Source organism: Callorhinus ursinus, unplaced genomic scaffold (genome assembly GCF_003265705.2).
Source record: "Callorhinus ursinus isolate GAN/ISIS: 27379988/994484 unplaced genomic scaffold, GSC_fseal_2.0 scaffold38, whole genome shotgun sequence".
NCBI classification, from domain to species: domain Eukaryota; kingdom Metazoa; phylum Chordata; class Mammalia; order Carnivora; family Otariidae; genus Callorhinus; species Callorhinus ursinus.
Genome location: NW_027397100.1, coordinates 412,087 through 437,657, shown reverse-complemented (window position 1 = coordinate 437,657; position 25,571 = coordinate 412,087). Strand labels below are relative to the sequence as shown.

Sequence of the window (25,571 nt, the reverse complement as noted above, 5' to 3'; positions counted from 1 at the left end):
TCAAGCAGCCCTCAGAGATGGGGAGATGATGAACTTGAAAAGAACAAATAGCAACCTTGATCTTTCTAGCAACTAGAATTCTATTTCCCTCTCTGGCATCAAGTATGTGAAATACTAAACTTAATGCAACCGATCCCCTATTTTGAGGGACAGAGAAAACACGCATCTGGGATCCCACCCAAACGTACACTGATAAAATAGTTAGGCAGAACAGAGCCCCTAAAACCCACTTGATGGATTTCTGCAGTGATGAAAACCTTCAAAGGTGTACTGATCATGGAGGACTGCATTCAAGAGAACAATTATTTGGCTTTTGGCAGCCCAAAAGGAGTGGGAGTCCTTCAGGCCAGGATGCTGCTGAGAAGCTAGGGAAATGCAAACTAGTTAGGTGGTGGCTATTTGCTGTTGCAGCAAGAGGGGAGAAAAGTGAAGCAGTTTTATCTTTGCAAGTATTACAAGTGGGCCCCATAATCACCTAACTTTAGCAATAGCACCACCAGCTTCAGCCAAGGATTTGAGCACAATTTCAAAAAACCATCTTTTTTAGCAGATCAGCAAGCCATGCTTTCAAAGGGAACCCGTGCCCACACATGCCCGCGTGCGCGCGCACACACACACACACACACACACACACACACACACACAATAACTTGCATTTGACTAAAGGAAATTGCAGTGTCTATGCGTTAAAAGGAAAAAAAACTTCATTTACAAGAGCAAAGACCAGAATGCAAAATGAGTCATTCTGAATAGCCACATCTAAAGGGACTTCCTTTTTTCTACACCACTGATCTCAGTTTTTTTGGTGGTTGTTGTGTTTTTTTGTTTGTTTTTGGTTTAGTGTTAAGGACTAGTATGTTATTAGGGAAAAAATTATCAGTATTACATCAAAAGTGGTGGTGAGAAAAGATCTGTACCTGTCTGAATGCCCCACAGATCGTGGTCAATTTAGGTTAAAAACTGTTCAGTCGTTTGGAGGAGAAAAAAAAAGTCAAATAACAATAATTGTTAAAAAGAAAAGGCAGCTGCACCTGGAGAAAAGACTTTGAACTCTTGTCCTTAACACATTAAAGTCTTAGAACATACACAGCATCTTTCCTATCTGCTAGCTTCCAGCAACCCCGATTATTTAAATCAAAAACAATGGAACAAGCAGCCCTTGTTTCAAACTGACATTACTTTTTTTTTTTTTTTAAGGTCCACTGGGGAGGCTGGGGACCAGCTAAAGAAAAGAGTAAAATTAGCTGAAAACCAAACAGCCTTTCAGTCCAACAAGAAAATACACCATCAACTAGTTGTATACATTGTCTGTTGCCACCGCCACCACCTCTTGCCCTCACATTTACCCTAAGTCACTTGCCTCTGGATTTCACAAACTGCTACGTTTCAGACAATTAAAGAAGAAATAACAGTATCTGCAAATACAACCAAGACTTTCCCATCCGGTCCCAGAAAGAATAAGATTTGTCCCCCCAATGCCTGAGCAAGAAAACCCAGGCTTACTTCTTAAACCTGCATGCACTGAAAAAGAGCAATTAAAAGTTGCAGATGAAGTGCTGCACCTCCAGGATGTTTTAAGCCTTCTGATTATTAATTCTGAGGACTCAAGGCTGGTCCGCAATTCCCAGGAATGCCATCCCCTCAACACTTCCAAGAGAGAGAGAAAGAAAAAAAACATCTAGTTTTGACAGGAGGAAAAAAAAAAAAAAAAAAGCCTGGATACACAATGCCCAGATATTTCTTTTCCCCAAGTGCCCCTACTATTTGACTTTTAACCAAGAATATCTAACCCAGCTAGAATATATAACCAGCATGCACAAGACTCTGGTTCTACAGATGAGGATCATCGCACAGCAATTCAAGAATCATGCATCATTCGCAAGGACTTTTCCTTTAGCTTTTTACTTTCATTCAAAATACCAAACTGGTCCAGGCTGTAAGAAATATTTAATCCCCAAGACACAACATCTTCCTCTGCTAGATCACAAAAGAGTGAACATCAAAATAAGAAAACCATGCTTCCCTAAATCTGCAATTAATTTTTTTTTTAAATTGGGGTGGGGGGAAGGGAATGGTTAGCAGAGCAGCTTTATATAAGCACTCACCTAAAACAGGCAGAGTCATCGGGAGCTAAGCTATTTATGCAGGATTCTTAAAATGGCGTCTGGCAACACTGCCTCATTCCTGTATTGAAGCTAAAATGGTAGCAGGTTGTTCAATAGCTGTAGCTCTTGTGGAAGCAGCCCTGCTAGTTTCAAAGCCACCTTCCTAAATATCAGAACTAGGAAAAGCTCAACCAAAGGACACCAACAACCCAACGTTTAGAAGCTTAAAAAAAAAAAAAAATCTGCAATGACAGGGGGAGTTTGTGAAGTCACAGGTTCCTGAGGAAAACCCTTTCCCTTTTAGATCCTGAGCCTTCCACAGGAGGCTCTGAGATGGGGCCCCCTTACCCTCAAATTAGGTGGGTGGGAGGTCAGGAATTATGCAGCCCTGTGGCTTAAACTGCGGACAGACAGGTGTCTACACAAATGCAAAAATGTTAAAAGGGAGCAAGCTGGGGAGGGGGAGGAAGCCCATTCCCTCTTCTTGATACATTAGAAACCAGCGCTGCATCCCTCCCAAAAAGGAGCTAGGTGAAATCAAAGTGTTGCAAGGAGAGCAGCCATCTGAAAAGCCAAGCTAAAGGGCTGCACCCCTGCTCTGAGGCCAAGGGAAAAGAAAAAGGCTGTGCATAAGCCTGAAAACGGCCACCAAATACCCAGCCAGCCCTAAGACGGTTAACCTCCAGGAAAGACAATCTGAGCCTGCAGAGGAGAAACAACAGTAAAACATTCCCTCAGCCAATGCACGGGATACTCACAAATCAGATTTTTGTCCACCCCCAACAGAGCCCTGAAAATTAACAATGGGTTTTGCAAAACCCGCTTTCAGAGGCCGAACTAGCAGCCTCAGAGTGGGTAATGTAATTTACTGTTACAGGTCTGAGAATTGGCCTCACCACTCTGGTGCTGAGTGGGGAGTTTCAAGGTGACTGCTTTTTAGCTCCAGGGGAGAAAGGAGGGCATGGTGCCCAAGGCTGGGCCGGGGCAAGGACGGGAGGTTGGCTCCTCGCCGGCCGGTAGGTAGGTAATCTTGATGAGGAGGGACAGCCTGGCAGCAAAACTAGCCGCACTGCTGACATGGCTCCCGCCTGCTTGTTTATCTGTAAGGAGAGTGCGGAGTGGGGGGAAGGGCAGCAAAGCCTTAGCAACCTGGAGCCAAGGGTGAATCCTCACTTGTTTTGCATTTAAGATCAAGGGGAACGGACTTCTAAACAGATTCCCTTACTAAATCTCTGCTGTGGAGTAGCGAGGCCACTTTTGCATGTATAGTTCTTTTCAGGGTCAACCAGAGGCAAAGCCAGATATAGGGCCTCTCGCCGGACAAATGTTTGTTGCCTCGGCCACAGAAGAGAGAGGAGAAAAGAAGGCAAAAGAAACAAAGAAATCACACATTGGAAGTGGTTGGACTTTCTAAAAACCTACCTTTGCCTTCAGGGTTTTCTGGGTTACTATCATCCTGGCTTTTTAAAATGTGACTCATTGTCCCCCCCCCCCCGTTTAAAACCTGAAGAAGTTTCCCCACTGTTCTCCCAGGGAAAGAAAAGGGGGAATGTTTTGTTTAAAAGAAAAGGGGTTACAAGAAAGAAAAGGAGAGAAAGAAAGAAAAAGCCATTGTTCTCATCCCTAATTTATAATCCAAGAGGCCCCATTGTTTCTTTCTTTTTGACTCAAATCTTTGAGCTGTTAATTATAAAAGTAACTGGACTCAGCTCCAACAAGCGAACTATGTTCATGAGCAGCAATTAGAAAAACTCTGCAGAAAGTTTACTGAGTGATTATATATAATTAATTCCTAGTTACTTACAGACGGAACACTGACCATTTTCTGGAGCTAATAAAAGCAGTTACTCCCCCTCCCCCACGTGAATGCCACTTAATTTCCCAAAGCAGAAAAGTGAATCCATCCTGGAGGGTCTTGAAGGAAAAAAAAAAAAGAGAGGGAGAGAGAGAGAGAGAAGAGTCAAAAGCTCCAGTGTGTCTGTGTTTGTTCCTTGCAGCTGTGCATCCTCTTTGGGGACTGAGGAGGCAGAAGGAAAAAGGGAAACAGCCCAAGTTCTGTGCCTCCCTCTGAAATGTATAACTGTGGCAGAACGATCACTCTACCTTGATGTAAAAAAGAAAAGGGGGGGGGGGGTGGGCGGTGGGGAGGGAATGCCTCAGGACTGCAATGTAGGAGACTCTTCAGCTTGGCGGATAGGCTTCTCCTAAAAGGAACAAAGATGGTAGAAACTTCCAGAAGGCCCCTTCTCAGTCTGGCCACTGCAACTGTCAATCTGTAACCTTTCCTCCAAGTCTATTGGTTCAAAAGCTGGAGAGAGGAGCCCCATTGGGCTGCTCTGTAAGCCAGCACTGCTGTCCCTACCTAGTCCTGCTGCAATGCAGACATTTATTTTCCCCCCTTAGTGAAACTGGGAAATAAGCTACTTTGGAAGCAATTAACTTTTTACAGACTCATGCTTGGTGGTGGCCACAGTACCAGAGGAAAGTGGCCAGCTTGGTCCAGGGCTGGGAACTTGCTGGGACTGCACATCTGAAAACATCTTGGCTTTGCAAACCTGTAGGAGCCATTTTAATGCAAGCTTTTAGAGGGCAAATGCCTTGCCCTTAGGTTTCCTTCCAGCCCAACAAACACCATTATGCAAACGTTGAAGGCACCAAACCAGGAGTCTTGTGATTAGATACTGCTTCTAGGGAGGCCACAGGAACCTCAATATGTAATTTCCATTTACAGCCAGGAGATAAAGAACAAAGAAAATTGCTAAGTGTCTGGACTGACTTGTGTGGGGTAGTAGCACTGTTCAGTTTTAAGTACACAACATCATTAACTGCCTGCACTTCTTAACAACTCGAAAAGCTGGCCTCGCACCGACTTTTCTTAACTTAGAATTGGTACGTTTCTCGTTATTAAATGAGCCTTTTTCCAACTGATGCTAAAAGGTGGGTGGCTGGACACGAACTTAAAGGAAAAAAGATTATGACTCCATAAAGTTGGCATAACACAACAACTGACTATATTTCCAGCATTTACAGTCATGCTAGATTGGTCTCCAGGCTGGAAATTTATGTAGTGAACTTCTGGGCAAATTCTGAAGCTAACGCTACACAAGCGTCTACTTTTTTTCACTCGTAAGTCCTAGCTACAGCATTAAGAGATCAGGAGAAGTGTAAAAAGTGAGAAATAAATCATAAGTAAAGGCAAGCGTGCATAGAGATGTGTGGGTCAGGCCTGGGAAAAGGCCAAATCCGTTTGTTGTGCAGGGAGTCCTGAATCAAACCAAGTTTGGTGGTGGGTGGGATTTTACACTACAAGTATTCTAAATCGGAGTGCTGACACCCCCACCCCCCACACCACCACCAGGCTCCTGCCCTCACCAGTGTTTAAGGCTCGGTGACTCTAAGAACAAGCACTTTCATTACATTTCACAAGCAGATCACCTACCCAGAGTTCTAGCTAATACCCACACAATCCCAATTAAAGGTCTCCAGTCCAGTCACAATGAACTGAACATTTCTCCCGTCTGAGGGTAAACAGGAAGTGTGATCTTCAATCCTAGCAGCAGGTTATCAGGAAAAACAGTGGATTCAAACAGTCACCTAAAATCAAGAGACTATTAAAAAGCCCTTATGTGGTCCCTGCTAATGAAAAGCCCCCCCCAACTGCTGTAGCCAAGACCCTCTGTTACAAACAGACCCCAAATGTCCGCCAAACTCTTTATACATGGTCACAGAGGAAATGGATTGCTTTACTTACCCAACAAATGTTCAAGCAACCGTCTCATTTTTCCACAGTTAAGAAGAGAGAACAGGCAGGCAGATTTGGGACTTGATCAAAAAGGAAATTTTTTTTTAAACAGTTACATGGGATTATTAAAAACACACAACAACGCAACCCAACAACTGAATATGGAATATGCTGTCATGAGCCACAGACATGATTTTATTTCCTCTGTGCTCCATCACACAGGAGGACAGAGGATGATACAATGTAAAAGAGGGAAAAGAAAATGAAAACAAGGATAAAAGATCCATTAGTTCATTGAAAATCATGCAAGAGTAGAAAGCTAAGGGATTCAAAAAGAGTCCTCACAGATTTATTGCAGGATGTTGTCCAACCTCCCTCCCCCTCTACACACACACACCCCCCCATCCCCATCCCTACTCCAAAAACTTCCTCCAAAGCCTAGAAAACACTTTCAGAAACATTTGCTGGCTGTAGGCTGGCTTGCAGAAGAACACTCTGTATCAACAGAAGTCAGGAAAAAAGGCTGAACAATGTAGTTTCAAGTGAAGCAGCCCTGTAGGGAGAGAACAGACCATGGAGAGACACCACCACCCACCTAGGCCCCAGGAGCTAGGATCTCTCCTTAGCACTGCTCTGCTGAGGGCTTGGTTCTTTTTAAAACACACGTCCTTTCTTGTCAGAACTTACTCCAGCCTTCCCAGAACCTCTTTGGAGAGGGACACTTGCCTGCTTTGCTGTCTGCCATGGGCTCTCCTTGGAGAGGAGCCTGCTTGCTTACCTTCCATTTTCTTCCCCCAGCAGGCATGTGACACAGGAGAAGACAATAGTGCAGGGGGGGGGGGGAGAACTGCTCAGAGAGAGAGAGAGACAGGGAGAGAGAGAAAGAGAGGAGGAAGAAAAAAAAAAAAGGGAAAAAAAAAAAAAGCTTCTTTTTTGGCATTCCAGGATCTAGCTTCAAACTATTCCAGAAACACCATGTCCTGGTGAAGAAAAGGTGTGCCAGGCCTTTGCTAGTTTGCAAAATCAAGCTATGGCTAATGGCTACTTAGCCATGTGACCCAAGAAAGCAAAAAAAATTCTCTCTAAACAGTTCCAAGTTAACCTAAGTGCTGTGGGGGTGAGTGTGGCACGGCCAGCCACAGAGAAATCACACTGCTCGCCCACAATTCGGATGTCTCAGAGGGAGGGGGAGAAAAGATGGTTAAAAAGTCGAGCTTACCTCTGTGGATGCATTGTTAACACTGTGTAATGTCAATACTTATAAAACATGGAGGACAGGCTCCTAGTTCTCACAGAAAAAGGGTTTGGCACTTCGGCTTGATGATCTGGCCGCCTAATAAAAGCTCATCCCCGATTGGCTGCCCCGGCAAATCGGAGTGTAAGGCCGGCTGGGATTGGCTGAAACACTTCCTGAGCGATTATCTTTGTGAGGCTCTGGTGAGCAAGAGCCATCCTGTGCATAGAAAAAGACAGGCTAAGCTAGGCCTTTTGCAGCGAGAAAAACTTGGGAAAGGGGCCCCCAGACGCACTTCTCCCACACCCTGGCTAGATTTCCCGGCACGGGCAAACCAGTGCAGCCAGCCTGACCTGCTCCAGCAAAGCCTGAGGCCCGGATGCCACGGGGAAGGGAGTTTTTGGGGTGAGCTGAAAGGGCTCACCCTCACCTGCCCCCACAGAAACGGCTCTTGGCTGGGAGGAAGCCTGGCCCTTTTCTAGAACAATCCAGCAGAGTGGTTCTCCCCCGGAGGGGGGGAGGGGAGGGGGCGCGGGGACGGAGTGAAGCTGAGGAGTGGGGAGCCCCAGGAAAACAGCCAAGGGGGGCAAGGAAAAGGGGTTTGAGGAAGGCCTCTGAGGAGCTGAGGGAAAACAGGACAGACGAGCCCCAAGAAATCGCTACAAGACAGCCCTGGCTTCTCAGAGGACAGAGGATTCGGGCTGCTGGGAAGAGGAGGGGAGCAGAGTGGTCAAGTTTGCATAGTCATTGTCAAAACGCCTCCTGGAAAAGCAGGCCAGAGAGCCATTTGCCGGCAGAGAATCTCACTCCTCACCCCCCTCAGCCAGTACTCAAAGGAAAACCAAAATGGGTTCCTGCCTCCCTGCCAGGATGCCAACAGGGCCCCCCCCCTCCGTCCTTACCCTAAGAAAAGCCAAATGCGCTCCTAGCAGGCCACATGCCTAGATCTACAAACTTCCCTTCCCCTCCCGGCCCCCTCCCCCACCACTGAGGCCTGCTAAACCTGTCAGTTAAACAAAAATCTGACTTCCGTATTAGTCTGCAATGCCTTCAGCTTCCTGCCTATTAACCCTCTCTCGGACTCTGGGCCTGGCTGGGAAAAACTAGGCCCTGAGATCGCAAAAAAGGCCTGTGGAAAAATACCAGCTGCAGCTCTCCCGGCAGATGCAGAAAGAGAGAGAGAGAGAGAGAGAGAGAGTGAGCCGCTGTCTCTCGCCTTTGCTTCCCAAGGAGGCGTGTACCTTCTGAATCCAGGGCACAGGCAGTGCCTCTCGGTCTGAGAAGCCATTTAAATCCAGAGGGAGAAAGAAAGATGTCAAGCCCAGCAAGGGAACAAGAACCCCCATTATTAGCCAGGCCTACACCCACAGCTTAGCCCTTCCTGCCACAATCACCCCTGTATGTATGTTCTTGGGGAACTGGGCCCTCGGTGGGCAGACAAATCCCATGAGCTTTAGAAGGATTCTTGCTTAAATTTATTTCCACAGAGAACGGCTTCTTTTCGTCCCCTAAGGCAGATGGAAGAGCTACTTCACACACAGACCCACTCTTGGCAGCCCCCCACCCCGTCTCTGGCACTGCTCCCCAGTAAAATATTAACTAGTTTTTTAGAGCTCCTTATAATTCCACCCATTTCAATAGTATTAGGAGGTCTTTGCCTGTGTCTTCCCGAAAGCTGCCTTTGTAGTTGGTCTGTACCGAGAACGGAAAGACAAATCCAGAAGGATCTTAAAATGTCCATGCTTGCTTGCTTGCTTGCTTTTTTTTCCCCCTCAAAGACAAGGTGCTTAATTAACAAGATTTTTTTAAAACAGCAAGCTGTAACAACAGAAGCTAGATAAACACCATTCTTCAGAGGCTGGAGAAAGTTTCCAGAGGTGACGCAGCCGTATGCCAGGAGGTAAAACTATGGCCCAATAAAGTCTCCCCTCGCCTCCTAAAATTAGGACTCGTGGGCTTTCTGGTCCCACACCGTTCGTTCCCACAAAGAAAATGTAGAGCTGATTGCCTGCTCTCCCTGCCCCCACCCCCCCCCCCACATGGACAACAGATGCCCACCTCGTGCACATAAATTCTTCCTGGCTGGGAATCTTATATCAAACAGGAACAAGCCAGGAATCCACACAGACCGTTCGGCAGGGGCAGGGCCCAGGCTTTATAAAAAGGGAGGGGATTTTGTTGCTGTTGTGTATTAAGCGGAAGAGGCCCAGATGCAGGGAGGGACACCTCCATCACCCGGCCTGACAAGGGTCCAGCACTCGGGACAGGCCTGGGCCTCACTAGAAGGGAGGGGCCCCCTCTTCCTGCGGGTGGAGCCGTGTACAGGGAGACCAAGTGGGGGACAAGAGGTGGGGAGGCCAGAGCTAATCAGACCATGCTGTCCCTCCTGGCGGCGTGGGCAGTGGCCCTCCGCCACCATCCCCTAGGGAACACTGTCTACCCCTGCATGGTGCTGCTTTTGGGGGAACGGGCGTGTCTGCGAGTCTATGGCAGATCTCGTGTGCCACTAGCTTCATGACCCAATGAGGAAATGAAATACGCCACTGGTGCGCGTGGTGGATTTTAACCCAGGATTAAAGCTTGTTGCATAAGCAGCTGCAGAGTCCTCCCCGCTTCCCCCACCTCCCTCTGATCACTTGATCACTTGAAATGTTTTCTGGGGCAAAGAGCAGGAAGCTGCCGGCTTATTCTGGCAGCTCTGCTCTGAGGAATGCTATTGGCATTCTGGTAGGTCTGAGGTTATCAGAAAGACAGCGATTGGGTGGCGGACAGAGACAAAGGTATGGTGGCAGATGGAATCCTGGGAGGGACAGGGATTGAAAAGGAAGCCCGGGGCAGGCCTACTAAGGGCCAGTTCTGGGCTTGATGGAAGGTGGCTGATAAGCGGGAAATAAAGAAACCAAATGTTGCCAGCCTCAATCTAGAGACCATTCGGTGGCCCCTCTCAAAACACCCCTTTGCAGAGTAGCCCCAACAGCTCCGGCATGCTTGCCTGGGGCCTGGTACTGTGCTAAGGTCAGCACTTTGCACTGACTGACTCCATGAGGTAGGGAGCATTGTTACAGATTTGGAATCCAGCCCAGCGAGGTGAAGTGAGCTGTGCAAGGTCACACAGCTGGCAAGTGCCAGAGACCAGACTTCCACCCCAGTTAGGACTCCGCACCCCTAAACTCGGTACCTTCCCCTGCCTCTAAAGAAAGGGACAAAAGAGAAGTGGAACCAAGCAGAGCAGAAACAAGGCTAAAATCTACCAAGAGCAACTGCAGGATCTGTGTCTTCTTTTAGGAGATCGACTCCTTTGAGAATAAGTTTTAAGTACTGAATGATGGAGCTGGGAGACCTTCAGCTCGGACTCATTTAAGGCCCAGAGAAAGCTCCTCTCTCCCTACAAGCCTCCAGCAAGATGTTAAGTGGAACACTCTGCCATCCCTAAAATTAGGTTTTTATATTCCTGGAAATCAGTGGTTCTCAACGAGGGGTGGGTTTAGCCCCCCGCCCCCGGGGTGGGGGCGGATATGTGGCGATATCCGGAGACTTGGGGGTTTTCACACTTGGGGGGAGAGGTGCTATTGGCATCTAGTGGGTAGAGACCAGGGAACGTTGCTAAACATTCTACAGCAAGGGGCCCCTGGGTGGCTCAGATGGTTAAGCGTCTGCCTTCGGCTCAGGTCATGGTCCCAGGGTCCTGGGATCGAGTCCCGCATCGGGCTCCCTACTCCTTGGGAGCCTGCTTCTCTCTCTCTCTCTCTCTCTCCCCCTCTGTCTCTCATGAATAAATAAATAAAATCTTAAAAAAAAAAAAAATTCTACAGCAAGGAACAGACACCCCACGACAAGGAATTATGCTGTCCAAAATGTCCACAGTGCCGAGGTAGGGAAATTAATAAGCAGTGAACTAATAAAAATAGATTAAAACATGTCTTTCTTAATATTCCCAGGGGATGGAGAGAATCAGGAGACAGAATCAGGCTTACGGAAGCCAGAGTGTCTCAGTGATAAAGCTGGTCTCAAAGGAGAGGAAGAGCTGACCCGGCTCCCTTCCCCGGGCAACTTACTGCCGAGGCCTCGCTGAAATGGCTCTCCCCTCCTGTGGGCCTGCAGCCAGGCGAGCAGCCGAGCTGCAGCCTCAACAAGCTGCATCCCGAAGATAGCCCGGTCGCGGACTAGGAAAATAAGCACGCTCGGAGTTATCTGCCTCAAGCTAGCAGCAGGCCGCTCGGGCCGTTATGTGAAACAGGCCGTTATGTGAAACGGGCGGGATGGAGGCAGGGAAGTGTTTTAAATATCTTGTTTTGTTTTGTTCCTTTTTGGCCAATTGGAACCGAGGCCACCTTCGGGCATGGTGACAGAAGGGCTCACCTTCAGAGCATGGAGCTGACCGAGTCATGTTTACAGCCACAAAGAGGTAATTAGGACTTGTCCCTACCTTAAGAGAAGAGGTGCCCTCTGAAGTGTCTTTTTTTTTTTTTTCCTTTTTAAACTTCTTCCTAGGAGGGGCTGGATCAAAAAAAACGGAGGCAGGAGGGAAGGGCAGGTGGAAAGGGGGGGTGCGGGGTACATGACCATCAGGCAGATGGCCACAGTGTGGGTGCGGAGAGACTTAAGGGATGCAGGAAGAAAATGACAATGAGAAGGAAGAAGATTCAGGACCTCCCCTTATCTGCTCTTTTTACTTCCTAGCAATCACCATTATGGGAAGAAGAGCATGTATTTCTCTGCTGTTTGTTTCTTTGTCCCACTAGACCAGTGGCAATGTCAGGAGACGTTTTAGGTTGTCCCATCTGGAGGAAGGAGGATGCTATTGGTATCTAGAGGGTACAGACCAGGGATGGTGTTAAACACTCTACCAAACACAGTACAGCACCACCCCCCGAAAACTAGCCAGCCCCAAGTATCACTAGCGCCGAGGCTAAGAAAGCCTGCCCTAAACTGAGAACTTTAACAAGGCAGAGCCTGGTCTGAATTCCTCACCTTTGTGCCTGACAAGTGTCAGAGCTCAGTTAAACACCACCTCCCACCTGGACGGGTGCACTCATCTCCTACCTGAGCCCCCCTATCTGCCCTTGCAAATGCTTTCGGGGACAGGGGAGTTAGACTAGGAAGAAACTGGGGATTTAGACACACACACACACACACACACACAGGCTGCAAGCAATCCTTTGAAGCCAGACCTCATCCTTCCTCTGCTCAAAACCCATCAGTAGATTCCCACCTTGTTCAGAGTAAAAAGCCCAAGTGCTAAAAATGGCCCACGGGATCAGTGCCTTGCTCCCGATCCCTGACTCCACTTGTGTTCTTCTCCGCTCCCAGGGTTCACTGTGCTCCCGTCACCCTGATCCTCCATCTGTTCTTTCCCCCGCCTAACCATCCCCTCCCTCCTCCAGCCCTTTCCCCTTGATCTCCTACTTCCCCTCCCCCAGACCATCTCCCCTGCTACCGAAACCACCTCACACAAACCCGGTTCCATCCTGGGCCTCCACATATCTGCCTTCCCGCCTTCCCTTCTGCCATCACATGCCCCCGCACCCCTCCCCACGCCCTCCCGGATGCCTCCCCCTCAGAGCCCTCTTCTTCCAAGTTAACCTTTCCTCTTTCTTTCCACATCAAGAGGCAGAACCGCGCAGTGATTGAGTGCGTGGCTGTTGGCGTCAGATTGTCTGACGTCTGGGTGTGAATCCAGCTGCCCCACTAGCCAGCTGGGCAGCCTTGCTTGAGGTACGAAATTCGCTGTGCCTTGATTTCCTCATTTGTACGATGGGGGCAATAATATACCCACCGGGAAATTCACTGGATCAGGGAAGGGAGGTCAAGCACTAGAGCCCCACAACACACAGTGAGCACTCATGCAGTTGCTGTTATGTTGTCCCTCTGTTTGCTCTTAGAAAGGAAATTTCTGGATGCTTCCAAGTCATTTTTCATCCTCTTTTCAACATCAAACTTTCCAAAGGAGGATAAGGATAAATCCCGCTAGCTGGCATGCTCCAAGCATTGTGTCAGGGGCTGTTCTGAGCAGTTTACATAAACTAATCAATTACCCTCCCGAACCTGTGAGATGGGTGCCATATAATCATCAACCCATTTCCTAGATGAGGAAGCTGAGGAACTATCAGTAGTCCCCTCCTACTAAGAAAACTTCTCCGGCGCCTGTGTGGATCAGTCAGTTAAGTGTCTACCTTCAGCTCAGGTCATGATCCAGGGGTCCTGGGATCCAGCCCTACATTGGGCTCCCTGCTCCACATGGAGCCTGCTTCACCCTCTGCAGCTCCCCCTGCTTGCGCGCGCTCTCTCACTCGCTCTCTGTGTCTCTGTGCCAAATAAATAAATAAAATCTTAAATAAATAAATCTTTTAAAACATCTTAAAAAAAAAGGGACGCCCGGGTGGCTCAGTCGGTTAAGCGTCTGCCTTCGGCTCAGGTCATGATCCCGGGGTCCTGAGATCGAGCCCCACATCGGGCTCCCTGCTCAGCGGAAGCCTGCTTCTCCCTCTGCCTGCCGCCCCGCTGCCTGTACTCTCACTGTCTCTCTCTCTCTCTCTCTCTCTCTCTCTCCATCTTTCATTCTCTCTCTGTCAAATACATAAATGAAATCTTAAAAAAAAAGGTTTGCTTATTATGCACTGGATTTCTTGGAAGCGTACTTAAGAAATTGCTAACACTTTGCATCCAAGGAGTACTGGGTGGCCAGAGGTCAGGAATGGGAAGGAGATTTTTTACTTTTATATACCTTTTGTATTTCAACCATATGAATGTATTACTTCTTCCAAGATAAATTAGTAAATGTAGTATTAGGAAAATTCTGGAAGACTGTAAAAAAGGCAAAGAAAGATTAGTGGGTGGCCCATCCAGGCATCCCCACTGGGTCACCTGCACCTTTCATTGTTTCTGAGCTTTTTACAGCTCTGGCACCAGTAGAAGGCTAATACTAATGCAGAAGACTTCCGTCCATAGACATGCAAATTTAGCCCCTGGAATGCAATTGATTATTGCCCTGTGGTTATTGGGGAATTTTGCTAATTTTTGCATCTCTTCATAAATTCATGTCAGCATTTCCTGTATGAGCTCGGCTTTGACTCCATCTTTGAATTAGTTGGACGATCGTACACATGCCCTCAATAATAATGAGTTACGTAAAATACATAAAACATGTTCATTTTATATTTGTATGTTACATAAAATACATAAAACGTGTTCATTTTATATCTGTATGCAACTGGTTAAAATAAATTATTCTGAACAGTAATATCTTTTAAAAGAAAAAGAAGTCCTCATTCACTTCCAAGAAATCAATTTCAACAGGCTGGTTAGTCTTGGGTCCACTGTTTGTTGATCTCATGCTAACATCTGATGCAGGACACCTCAGAGGTTCCAAAACACTGCCCTGCCCAGCGACAGAAGCTCTAACTGCCCGGGCTCCTCTTCCTCCAGACTCTGTTCTCTCTTGGCCATCTGGCTCTTCCTCTGGCCTCTGGAGCCAGCCTGCTGGGGTTGGGGCAGGGAGAGGGGTCCATTCCAAGCTTCCTCCCTAAGGAACTTGAGCAAGTGATTTCACTTTTTTGTGCCTCAGTTTCCAAGTCTGTGAAGTCCTTACATCAGACAGTGTGGGGATTATTTAATAGAGGCACAGAGTACCTGCTTAAGAAATGTCAGATGATTTTGCTTTCCTTGAAACCATTTCCATCCTACTACCATAACAGATTCCAAATCTAAGTATCCAGGTCTTTACCTCTCCCCTGAACCCCAAATCTCCATATCTTAACTCCTAGGCAGGCATTCTCTTGCCGCTTATCCAGGCTGTCTACAGAGAGGTATGGAGTGCTTCCTCTACCTCTAAGCACCAGACTTACTGTCTGTTGCTCCTGCTTTCAAGAGCTGCAGGCTGAACAGAGGAAGTCATGAAGAATTAAATGAATACATGAATAAGATAAAAAATAGCCGATTGAGACCAATGCTATGAAGAAGAACAAAACAGGGTGAGGGTAGAGAGAAGTGACCAGATTTGGGGGGGGGCGTCTGCTTTAGACAGGTAAGAAGGGCTCCAATGAGGCTGTGACATTTGAGCTGAAGGAGATAAGAGCCTTCCTGGTAGAGGGAATGGCAGGTACAAAGGCCCTGAGGCAAGCCTGAGCTTGGTAACTCGGTGTTTCTGAGGCACAAAAAAACGGCCCATGTGTGGCTACAGTGAAATGAGGTGCAGAGGAGCTGAGCGTGGAGGTAAAGTCAGGGACATGGTCACTATTCCATCTGCAATCCTTCCATTACTCAGACTCAAAATATTCCAGAATGTTCTTTACCTTTCCATACCCCCGCCTTTACCTTTCCATGCACCTACCAAACAAACCACTTCAAAACAAACGTTGGCTGCGATCAGTTTTCCTGATGTTTCCAAAAAACCTTCAGCAATTCTCCACTAATTAACGCAACCCTGACTCCCTTCCATCAGGACCCCTTTATCTGACTCCATACTTGACTCTCCCCCCTCATCTCCCTCTATTTCTCAGCAAAGCTGGAAAGTATGGCCCAAGTAGGACCCACCGTGGCTCCTTCTCCATGTATCCCTTATTGGGATAACAGCCACCCTTCAAATCCAGGTGGCACCTCCTGCCCACAGTGTCTTTCCTGCTTTCTCACCTGGAGGCCTTCCTGGCTCCTGATCTCCTACAACCCCAGAGCACACAGCCCTCCCTGCCTCCAGGGCTTCTCAGTGTGTGGGCTGCTGGGACCTCTCACTGAGCAAAGCAAACCCAACTTCTTGACTCCCTCAAACTAGCACCTCCACAGGGCTCCTCAGTTTGGTCCACAGAATCAATCACCCCAAACAGCCCTCTCAGTCCCGACCACGTGGGCCAGCCTGGGTGCTCGGCCCTGAGTGTATTCTGAAGGTGGCTCTTGCGCTTGTCACCTAATCCCTTTGATGGATGCCACCATCCCGCTCAGAGGATTGCTCCTGCCTGTTCCCAATGGTTCCCAATCCTTCACTGTAGAATTGCCTGGGAATTCTGCCCCAGTTCCCAGGAGCGCATGTTCTACGTCCCTGGGAATCACACTGTGCAGTCAAAGCTTTGAATCCTGCTCTAAACTGGTCTCCTGCCAGAGGGATCCAGGTAACAAGACATCACCTGCCTGTTCAAAGCCTTCCATGGGCAGCACTATTCATGATATAGCCGAAAGGTGAAAACAACCCAATTGTTCATCAGTGGATGAATGGATCAACAAATGGATAAATATTCCACACAAGGGAATATTACTATTATTCAGCCATAGAAAGGAATGAAGTGCTGACACATACAACAACATGGATGAGCCTTGAAATCATGATGCTTTGTCAAGGAAGCCAGACAGCAAAAGCCATATATCGTATGATTCCATTTCTATGAAATGTCCAGAATAGGCAAATCCATAGAGATACAGAGATATAGGTATAGAGAAATAGAGACAGGTAGAAGGTTGCCAGGGGCTGAGGAGATGGGGGATGAGGAATAATTGCTTAATGGATACTGAGATTTTGCAGAGGCTGGATGGCTCAGTTGGTTAAGCATCTGCTTAGGTCATGATCTTGGGGTCCTGGGATCCAGCCCTGTGTTGGTGTGCTGAGCTACATGGGGCGTTGGTTAAGCATCTGCCTTGGGCTCAGGTCATGATCTTGGGGTCCTGGGGTCCTGGGGTCCTGGGATCCAGCCCTGTGTTGGTGTGCTGAGCTACATGGGGCTCCGCGCTCAGCGGGGTGTCTGCTTGTCCCTTTCCCTCTGCACTCCCCCTGCTCCTGCACATTCGCACGTGATCGCTCTCTGTCTCAAATAAATAAATAAAATGTTTTTTACAAAAATGGGTAGAGATTTCCCTTCTGGGGTGATGAAAAAGTTCTGGGTCTAGATAGTGGTGGCTTTCACAACATTGTGAAAGCACTTAATGCCACTGGATTGTATAATTTAAAGTGGTTAAAATGGCAATTTTTGGGTGCCTGGGTGGCTCAGTCGTTTAAGCGTCTGCCTTCGGCTCAGGTCATGATCCCAGGGTCCTGGGATCGAGTCCCACATCGGGCTCCCTGCTCTGCGGGAAGCCTGCTTCTCCCTCTCCCACTCCCCCTGCTTGTGTTCCTGCTCTCGTTATGTCTCTCTCTGTCAAATAAACAAATAAAATCTTAAAAAAAAAAAAGGCAAATTTTACATTATTTCTATTTTATCACAGCTTTAAAAAACCTGCCAGGGTCTTCCTGTCTCACTTAGGATAAAATCCCAAATCCTCCACCTACCCTCCCTCAACCCCCACCCATACCACCTCCCCTCACTCCACTCCAGCCACCTGTCTGCCACCTTGCTGTTTTCCAAAGCAACTATTGCTTTTTTGGGTCTCTCTTTTGACCCTGAAATTTGTATTTGGATCTCGGTCTTGAGTTTCTCCTGTTACGTTATAAACTCCATGAGTATAGAATTGTGTCTTACAGATCATGGGTCCCCTTCAGCAGCACCATGACTATTTTTTTAAAATATTTTATTTATTTATTTGAGACAGAGAGAGAGAGAGCACAAGCAGTGGGAGCGGCAGGCAGGAGAGCGAGAAGCAGACTTCCCGCCGAGCAGGGAGCCCGATGCGGGACTCGATCCCAGGACCCTGGGATCATGACCTGAGCCAAAGGCAGACGCTCAACTGACTGAGCCACCCAGGCACCCCAACATCATGGCTATTAAGGGAACTCAGTGCTTGATGAATGACTAGCAAAACGACTGCTCCATTCTACACGGTTACATCCACTTTCTAGCATCATGCTGAGCCTTCATACCTTCCCATTTTTTTTTCTTTTTTTTAAGTAAACTCTACCCCCAATGTGGGGTTCACAACCCCAAGATCAAGAGTGGCATGCTCCATCTACTAGGGCAGCCAGACGCCCTATACCTTCCCATTTTAAATCACAACCTTTCAATCCCCTGCTCAAAACCCTCTGATGGCTTCTCATGACTTTAGAACAGGAGTCTACCTTTGGGCCAAATCACCTGCCCACCACCTGTTTCCCTCTGACCCTCAAGCTAAAAATGGTTTCTCACATTTAAAAATGGTCAAAAATGGGGAGCCTGGGTGGCTCAGTCATTGAGCGTCTGCCTTCGGCTCAGGTCATGATCCCAGGGTCCTGGGATCGAGCCCTGCATCGGGCTCCCTGCTCCGCGGGAAGCCTGCTTCTCCCTCTCCCACTCCCCTTGCTTGTGTTTGTTCCCTCTCTCACTGTATCTCTCTCTCTGTCAAATAAATAAATAATCTTTTAAAAAAATAAAATAAAATGGTCAAAAAAAGGGGCGCCTGGCTGGCTCAGTTGGTAGACCATGCAACTCTTGATCTTGGGGGTAGGAAGGGGGGGGAGTTCAAGTCCCATGTTAGATGTAGAGATTATGTAAAAATAAAATCTTTAGGGGCGCCTGGGTGGCTCAGTTGGTTAAGCATCTGCCTTCAGCTCCGGTTGTGATCTCTGGGTCCTGGGATCGAGTCCTGCCTCCTGATCCCTCCTCAGTGGGAAGTCTGCTTCTCCCTCTTCCTCTGCCCCTCCCCCCCAGCCACCGCTCATTCTCTCTCTCTCTCTGAAATGAATAAATAAAATCTTAAAAAAATAAAATCTTTTAAAAAATGGTTGAAGAGGGCGCCTGGGTGGCTCAGATGGTTAAGTGTGTGCCTTCGGCTCAGGTCATGATCCCGGGGTCCTGGGATCGAGTCCCGCATCGGGCTCCTTGCTCAGCGGGAAGCCTGCTTCTCCCTCTGCTTCTCTGTCTCTCATGAATAAATAAATAAAATCTTAAAATAAATAAATAATTGAAGAAATCATAATTTGTAGCATGCATAATTTCTTTTTTTTTTTTTTTGACAGAAGGACAGTGAGAGAGGGAACACAAGCAGGGGGAGTGGGAGAGGGAGAAGCAGGCTTCCTGCCGAGCAGGAGCCCGATGCGGGGCTCGATCCCAGGACCCTGGGATCATGACCTGAGCCGAAGGCAGATGCTTAACGACTGAGCCACCCAGGTGCCCTGAGTCGCATTTTCTTCTTACACAAAGCAGTTTCCATATGAGATCTCCAATAGATCAGCTATGGCCCTAATTTGGTATTACCCCTTCTTGCTCAATCTATCAAGTAGAATCGTATATAGTCACAATTTGTACATGAATTTTAAAAGGTCGAATACCAGTAATTTCAACTAGGGCAATATGTAGAAATATAAATCAACGAATTCCCCCCTTCAACTGTTTAGCACACTCTGGCCACTTTGACCTACTCTGGGATCCTCAAAATGTGCCAGTTGTCTCCCATTATGGACCTTTTCACATGCTCTTTCTGCTTCAGATCCTGGACCCAATGTCACCTCCTCCAGGAGGCCCCCTGGGGTCACATCCTGTCACGAGAGTGGTTTCATTTTCTTCCCAGCACTTAGCACATTCTCAAACTTGGTGCTGTGTTTGCTTTTCAAGAAAACTTACCGTTTTCATATACACTGGCGTGACCCCGGAGTCTAGAGCAGGCCTGGCACTGGGGAGTCTCTCCAATGTTTGTTCATCGGAGTGAATGCAGTACCTTGGGCTTCTGTACATACTTTTTAAATAGTTTGCTTACAAGTGGGTACAAAAAGGTAACTAACATGTGCTTGCTAAGTAATCGGAGTGACTTCTGTGGGCTTCAACCTCCTCCTACAGCCACCCCTGTCTCCACCGGCCTCCTCATTGTCATGACAACACCATCAGCACCAGCACCGCCATCTCTACCTTAGAAAAGCAGATGGGGCTTGTTGAGCCTTCGCACACCTTCCATGTTAATTAACCGAATCGTCCCAATAACTCCATGAACCAGGTCCTAGTCCCGCCCTCATTTTACAGATGAGGAAACCGAAGCACAGAAAGATTAGGTAATCTGCCCAACTGAAAAAGCAAGACGTTCACGAGAAAAACTAAGTCCAAGCCCTCTCGGGCTGTAACATCCCAAGAAAACTGGTACTATGGACACAGGGGACCGAAACAGGCCGGAAACTCCAAGGCGATCAGGAACCGAGTTAGTAGCAACGACAACATCAAAGACACACCAAAGACAAAGAAATCTCAGACACGGGGCAATCTGACCCAAACTCAACTCCCAGGAGCTCTTGGGACACCAAGCTCCCTCCCAGGCATTTCCCATGCAGTTCTGAAGCCCCAAACCTGGATGTCACCCTTGACCTCTCCTTCTCCCACCTCCCAGCCCAGAGCCCAGTGGGATCTACCTTCGGAGCCGCTTCCAACGCCTACTCCGGCCGCGAAGCTCCATCCTGCAGAGCTGGCGGCCAGCTCCAGAGCCACCATTATCTGTTATCTGGGCAGGAAGGGAAAAGCCTCCCACCAGCCCCCAGGCTCCACGCTGGTCCCATCCCCCACTCCGAGCAGCCAAAGGGATCTTTTGAAATTTCAATTTGGGCCAGGACACACCCCCCTCCCCACCCCCACCTCTAAACCCCTTCAAAGGTTTCCCATTGTTCTCAGGCCAAAGTCTCAAATTCTTTAACTGAGCTTTCGCAGGCCAGCAGGATTCCCTTCTGCAGCTTCCTCTTCGGTCTCTGAGCTCCACCCGGATCCCAGCGTGCTTGGAAGGCTCTGAAGCCAGGCTGGCTCAGTTCAAATCCTGACAACTGCCATCCACTCACTGTGTGACCTTGTGCAAGTAATTTAACCTCTCTGGGCCTAGAAAATGTGGGTAACGCCTCCCAGAGTGTCATCAGAACTAAATCAGTTCCTGTGGTAAAAGGTTAATATTTAGCAGTGTTTGGCACAACTTGGGTATCACTGCTGTTATCAGGTAACTCCTACTTATCCTTCAAAACCCAATACAAAATTAATGTCTTCAGGGGCGCCTGGGTGGCTCAGTTTGTTAAGCGACTGCCTTCGGCTCAGGTCATGATCCTGGATCGAGTCCCACATCTGGCTCCCTGCTCAGCAGGGAGTCTGCTTCTCCCTCTGACCCTCTTCCCTCTCGTGCTCTCTGTCTCTCATTCTCTCTCTCTCAAATAAATAAATAAAATCTTAAAAAAAAAAATCAATGTCTTCAGGGTAGGCTTTGTGGACCCACTTCCCAATAAATCAGACACAGCCACCCTACTATATGTTGCCCTCATGGTGCTTATGGGCAATCATAATTTAATACCTACTACATGTTTAATAACTGGGTATAAATTCCCTGATGAATTTCTTATTTAGTGCCTTTTTTGTCCAAGTCTGTATCTCCGGCACATAGCAGGTGCTCAAAAGTAATCTGGTGAATGTTGAGCAGGAAATGGCCACATGAGTCAATTGCAAGAATGCCCAGATCTCTAATTTTCAAGTCAAAGCATTAGGAAAGTCGAGTTTTAATGAGGACGCAGAACACTGAAGCTCGGTGGGGGGACCCGGGTTACAAAAGGAAGCTGCAGTGATTGGCAAGGCAAGTGAAACTGGGCGTGGCCCAGAGGGGCTGCCCTCCAGGCCCAGGTCAGCCTAAACTACAAGGCCTACACTGAGCAGCTCAAACATGGAAGCTCCCGAGGAGCTAAGCCCGAAACGCTGAAGCCGAAGTCTCCAGGCCCATGTGGTGGGCTACCCTGGGACAGGTAGCTGCAGAAAGCCCCTGGCTTCTGGGCCTTCCCTGCCTTACCCTTTCTTGCCGATCTTACCCACCCCTTTGGTGCCCCAGCCCCAGGAATGGGCTCACCCTAATGTCTGTAGTCCCAGGGTGACCCCAGGCCTTCCCCAGCCTGACATCAGAACCTCTGTAGGGTGGCCAAGCTTAGCAAATAAAAATACAGGATGCTCATATTTAAATTTGAATTCCAAATAAATGGACAATTTTCTAGTCTTAAGTATATCCTGTGTTTAATCTGGCACCCCTAACTCTCTGGTCCCATCAGACTCTCCCCTGCAGTGTGTGCTCTCAGTGAACTTTCTGTTTTGGAGTCCTGAGCTACTTGGAAGGGTGACCCAACACTAGCAGCTTAGGGTTAGTTAAAGACTGTAGCTCTTACCACCCAGTATGGATGCCATGAAGAGCAACTGGAAAGGCCATTCTCCCACTCCATTTTTCTGGACACCATCTCCTAAGGCCTTCACCACAAACCCTTGTGAGTTATGCAGCAAGGAGTGCATTTTATAGAGGAGGGAAACTGAGGACCATTAATTCAAAGGGAGGGCCAATAAGCCAAGTCCCCAGTCTTTAGGATTCTCATACTAAAAACCCTTCTTGACTATCAGATGTGAATATGCAGTAAACCGTAAGCTACAGAAGGTCAGGGACTTGTCTTTGGGTTTGGGGGTGGACCCCCCAATGTCCAGCACCATGCCTGGCCCTTAGTAGGCATTGTGTAAATGTTTATGGAATCAGTGAGTACAAACCCACCAGAGTCTCCCTGACACTGCAAGCGGGTGAAGAAGGCTCTTGTGTGCTCTCCCCAACTCCCTTTCTCTCTGTCTCTCTCCATGTTCTGGGTCTTGAACCCCGATCTGCCTTCTTGTGCTCTCTCCATAGCACCAACTACATAGGAGATGGGGCAGGGGATGGTTAAGCTTCAGCGGGTCGGAAATGAAGCAAAACAACAAAATGTAGTTTCAAAAGGCAAGAAACATGACTGTGGAATGTCAAAACAGCCATGCTGGTTGTTTTCTCGCTGGGAAGAAGGGACTTTGAGAACTTAATTCCCAACAGTTGCTTTCGGTAGTCATTAAACCCCTGCCATACCTTACCATGTGCTGGCAAATCGCCCTGAAACAGTAAGGGAATAAATAAATCCCCAGGAGAAAAGGATTTTCTAGGGTATCTAAGGAGATGTGTTGAATCCAACCCAGAGAACCCTTTGAGAATACAGAGCCACAGAATGGACATGCTGATTAACTCTCCCGGAGAATCAGCCACCAGGTAAACAAGGGCATCCACTATGCCTGTTGTTAATGGTCCCCACCTGGACTTGAAGTCGGACATGAACACTGGGGCCATGAACATTGGAGTCTGGCTCAGGGAATTATTTTCTATTTCCCACTGATGTTTTCTTTTGTCGGCGATAGGGATGAGATGGCCATGAGGGGTGGTCTAAACATTTGGGGTTTGAGACCCATTTCATCAGGACTTGTGCTCTTTGTAATTAAACAGAAGTGACTCGGAGGCATTTTCATTAGGTTTTTACCTTTGGGATGCTTCCCCCGTGACCAATGCTGGCCTGGTCATGGATCTCAATCTGACCAGGGGGCGTTTCTCCATGGACTTCCCCTAATGACGCGCTCATCTGGAGAGATCCTTCAGCTTCTCGGAGAGGCCTTATCCGGAGATGCCCAGCCCCACCCGGCAGTCACCCTCTATGACATCATGCTGCTGTACTGAGCACGGAGGTTATCAGCAATCACACCACGTGCGCCTCTTGTTTACTGACGTGTTGGCTCTTGGTCTCTCCAGCTGCACTACTGAGACCAGATGCTGGCTGACTGGTTCATTCTGGATCCCCAGCCCCACAGCAGGCGCTGAGGCAAAGCCAGGGGAAAGGATGGGTAATAGTAATAATCCTGTGTGCCAGCTTTTAGATTTTTTCACCTATTAAAGCCACTGAATCCTCACGGCATTGTGGGGCAGGTATCTTGATAACAATGCTTTGCACTGACCCTTCCCTCTCCTTGAAATGCCCTTCCCCCAGATGTCCACAGGACTCACCCCCTCTCTTCATTCAGGACTCTGCTCAAATGTCACCGACTCAGAGACCTTCCCTTACCCCCTCCCTAAGGCAGCACCCTTCACACCCAATCCCTGCGGGTAGGGGGTTGAACTGTGCCCCCCCCAAAAAGATATGTTCAACCCCCACCCCAATAGCTCAGATTGGGGCCTTTTTGGAAATGGATCTTTACAGAGGTAATCAAGTTAAAATGGGGTCAGGAGGGTGACCCTAATTCAATATGACTGGTGTCTTTATATAACAGGTAAATTTGGACCTGGAGACAGGCACAGAGGAAAGTCAATGTCAAGAAAAGCACAGGAAGAAGATCTTATGAAGACACAGCCTTGGAGTGAGGTATCTACAAGCCAAAGGGAGCCAAAGTTGCCTATAACCCAGTAGAAGCAAGAAAGGGGCTAGAAGTATTCTCCTGCAGGTTTCAGCCTCACAGGGCCCAGCCCACAGTTGGTTTTCAGACTTCTGGTCTTCAGAACAGTGACACAATAAATACGTTGTTTCCGGCTGCCCAGGTTGTGGTGCTTTGTTAGGGCAGTCCTAGGAAACCAACACACCTGCTTTATTTCTCTTCCTTGCTCTGATCACCACCTGCTCACTGCATGTACTTCGTTCCTCTGTTGACTCCCAGCACCCACACGGGAACGCGTGCAAGTCTCTCAAGGCTGAGGTCTCATGGTCACGCAGCTGTTACAAGGTCTGGTGTTTATTGGTTCCTTCCAGAAGTGTTTATTGAGTGTCTACTATGTGCCAGGTCCTGCTGTAACTGCTGGGGACACAGCGTGAATGCAATAGACAAAGACAAAGATCCTTGGCCTTTTAAAGCTTATGGTCTATTAAGAAGAGACAGATAGGGTGCCTGGGTGTCTCAGTCGTTAAGCGTCTGCCTTCGGCTCAGGTCATGATCCCAGGGTCCTGGGATCGAGTCCCACATCGGGCTCCCTGCTCCGCGGGAAGCCTGCTTCTCCCTCTCCTACTCCCCCTGCTTGTGTTCCTGCTCTCGCTGTGTCTCTCTGTCAAATAAATAAATAAAATCTTTAAAAAAAAAAAAAAGACAGATAATAAACAAAAAATGGTGATGACGTTTACGGAGAAAAAGAGCAGGAAGGGAGGTGGGGAGTTGGGGTGGGCAGCAGTGATAATCAGGGTGGACAGAGGCCACAGGAGGGAGGGGACCGCTGAGTCAAGGCCTGAATGAAGTGAGGGAAGAGGCATGGGAGTGTCTGGGGAGGGCATTGCAGGTAGACCAGTGGTTCCCAGCTGGGGCGATTTTGCCTCCCAGAGGATATTTGGCAGTTTCTGGAGACAGGGAGGTGCTACAGCCGCTCACGGGGAATGGCCAGGAATGCTCATGCTGACCATCACAGAGTGCACAGGACAGCCCCAAGCGTCCACAGCACGAGGCCAAGAAGCGCGTCCTGAGAGTCTCTGTGTGCACGTGTATGGTGCTGGTGCTGCAGGAATAGCAGGGAGCTCGCTGGGCTGGAAGGTTCTGTTCCCTGGGAAGACATAGCACTGGATGAGGTCAGAGGCTACCCAGGAAGGGAGGGACAAGTGGGTCTTTTTTAAACAGGATTGCTGTTTGAAGGAGCTCAGTTTTCATTCCAAATAAGACGGGAAATCACTGGCACCTTTTCAGCAGAGAAGGGAGACAGACTGACATGTTCTAAGTGGTTAACTTGGCAGTGGGGGCTGGAAACAGATTGACTGAGGGGGCAAGGGCAGAGGAGGGAGACCGGTGAGGAGGCTGTTGGAATATTCCAGGCCTGAGGTGAAGGTGGCTCAGAGGGGGTAGAGACTGTGAGGTGGGGGAGA

At 48.3% G+C, this 25,571-nt stretch overlaps 1 protein-coding gene and 1 long non-coding RNA gene across 12 annotated transcripts in view; one reads left to right on the top strand and one right to left on the bottom strand.

Moving 5' to 3' along the window:
• The window catches only part of ZMYND8 (zinc finger MYND-type containing 8), a 140,738-nt gene extending 117,432 nt beyond the window's left edge, over window positions 1–23,306 (bottom strand). For 4 of the 11 annotated variants that reach the window (XM_025875342.2, XM_073880306.1, XM_025875347.2 and 1 more), the window contains exons 1-2: window positions 7,984–8,015; window positions 7,067–7,300 (exon numbers count right to left, since the gene is read on the bottom strand). In XM_025875342.2, coding sequence (XP_025731127.1) covers window positions 7,067–7,080 — 14 coding nt within the window. In that variant the 5' untranslated portion in view covers window positions 7,081–7,300; window positions 7,984–8,015. Of the gene's footprint in view, window positions 1–2,105; window positions 2,174–5,856; window positions 6,016–7,066; window positions 7,301–7,983; window positions 8,016–23,225 lie in introns of those variants that run through there. The other 7 variants (XM_025875350.2, XM_025875352.2, XM_073880313.1 and 4 more) reach the window with 5 other exon arrangements.
• A 142-nt stretch (window positions 23,307–23,448) lies between these two features.
• LOC141370556 (uncharacterized) lies at window positions 23,449–24,266 on the top strand. Its single transcript, XR_012374673.1, has 2 exons — window positions 23,449–23,583; window positions 24,007–24,266. It is a non-coding gene; the product is annotated as an uncharacterized lncRNA (long non-coding RNA).
• Window positions 24,267–25,571: the final 1,305 nt, after the last annotated feature.